Consider the following 1,861-nt stretch of genomic DNA (forward strand, 5'->3'; position numbering starts at 1 on the left):
TGGGGGGTACACACACAGTATGCAGGTATTGGGGGGCAGTGATGGTATAGATCAGTGCTGGGGGGTACACACACAGTATGCAGGTATTGGGGGGCTGGGATGTTATAGATCAGTGGCTGGGGACACTGTAGCTGTAGCTCGGTGCTGAGGGCAGTGATTTGGGCTATTGACACAATAAAGACACAGAGCTCCATATCAGTGCCGGAAGTCGGTGCCACACTGACAGCTCCAGTGACAGCCGGGGGCCGGAGCTCCAGCCCAGGGACCCCCCGGTACTGAAGCCGGTGACGGACAGCTGAGCGCACAACACAGCTCTATGTGACGGGAAAGACCGCCAGGCCCGCTTCTGAAGCAAGGGGAGCCTTGTGTCCTCCGCCCGCAGGAGACGGTCACTGGCCCGGGGGGAGGAGTGTTCCCTACCTTTAAAAGATGAGACGTCGCCATATTCCCTCAACTTGTCCTCCCGCCGGATCCCGCGAGATTTCCCCTCTCACGTCCAGCGCAGGAACCCGCGAGATCTCTGAGGCCGTCCACGGCGATGGCATATCCCGTGACTGTAGCCGGCTGCTGGAGAGCTTTCTGGTTTACTATTGGACGAGGGCAGCGCGGGAAATGACGAATCTGGATTGGTGCTGATAGAATGTGAGGGGACTCTGTACAGACATTGGTCATGACCCTTCCATGGAGGAACCGTGACCAATACATGGCCTATGTATGTACATGGAACAGGGGAGCAGTGACCAATGTCTGTGCATGGAACTGAGGAGCTGCGACCAAAGTATGTACATAGAAGGGAGGAGCTGTGACCGATGCATGTACGTGGAACGGAGGAGCCGTGACCCATGTATGTACGTGGAATGGAGGAGCCGTGACCGATGTATGTACATGGAACGGAGGAGCCGTGACCAATGTATGTACATGGAACAGAGTAGCCGTGACCAATGTATGTACATGGAACAATGGAGCCGTGACCGATGTATGTACATAGAACGGAGGAGCCGTGACCGATGTATGTACATAGAACGGAGGAGCCGTGACCGATGTATGTACATGGAACAGAGTAGCCGTGACCGATGTATGTACGTGGAACAATGGAGCCATGACCGATGTATGTAAGTGGAACAATGGAGCCATGACCGATGTATGTAAGTGGAACGAAGGAGCCGTGACCGATGTATGTACATGGAACGGAGGAGCCGTGACCGATGTATGTACATGGAACAATGGAGCCATGACCGATGTATGTAAGTGGAACGAAGGAGCCGTGACCAATGTATGTAAATGGAACGGAGGAGCGGTGACTGATGTGTTTACATGGAAGAGAGGACCAGTGACCAGTGTCTCTACATGGAATAGAGGAGCCATGACTGATGCATGTACGTAGAAGGGAGGAGCTGTGACCGATGTCTGTACATTAATGAAGGAGCTGTGACCGATGTCTGTACATTAGGGGTAGGAGCTGTGACCAATGTCAGTACATAGAAAGGAGGAGGCTTGACCGGTGTCTGTACATGAAACGAAGGATCATGACCCTTCCATGGAAGAACCATGACCAATACATGGCCTAAATATATATACATGGAACGAAGGATCATGACCCTTCCATGGAGGAACCATGACCAATACATGGCCTATGTAAATGGAATGGAGGAGCCGTGACTGATGTGTGTACATGGAAAAGAGGACCTGTGACCAGTGTCTCTACATTGAATGGAGGAGCCATGACCAATGTATGTACATGAAACGGATGAGCCGTGACCGATGTATGTACATAGAAGGGAGGAGCTGTGACCGATGTCTGCACATTAGGGGTAGGAGCTATGACCGATGTCTGTACATAGAAGGGAGGAGCTGTGACCGA

General features: G+C 52.4%; 1 protein-coding gene across 2 annotated transcripts in view; it reads right to left on the bottom strand.

Annotated features, from left to right (window-relative positions):
- CUL5 (cullin 5) overlaps nt 1-513 on the bottom strand; it is a 34,616-nt gene extending 34,103 nt beyond the window's left edge. For both annotated transcript variants that reach the window (XM_072405447.1, XM_072405431.1), the window contains exon 1: nt 421-513. In XM_072405447.1, the coding sequence (XP_072261548.1) occupies nt 421-444 (24 nt within the window). In that variant the 5' untranslated portion in view covers nt 445-513. The remainder of the gene's footprint in view (nt 1-420) is intronic.
- Between the last annotated feature and the right edge of the window lie 1,348 nt (nt 514-1,861).

This window comes from Pyxicephalus adspersus, chromosome 1 (genome assembly GCF_032062135.1).
Source record: "Pyxicephalus adspersus chromosome 1, UCB_Pads_2.0, whole genome shotgun sequence".
NCBI lineage: Eukaryota > Metazoa > Chordata > Amphibia > Anura > Pyxicephalidae > Pyxicephalus > Pyxicephalus adspersus.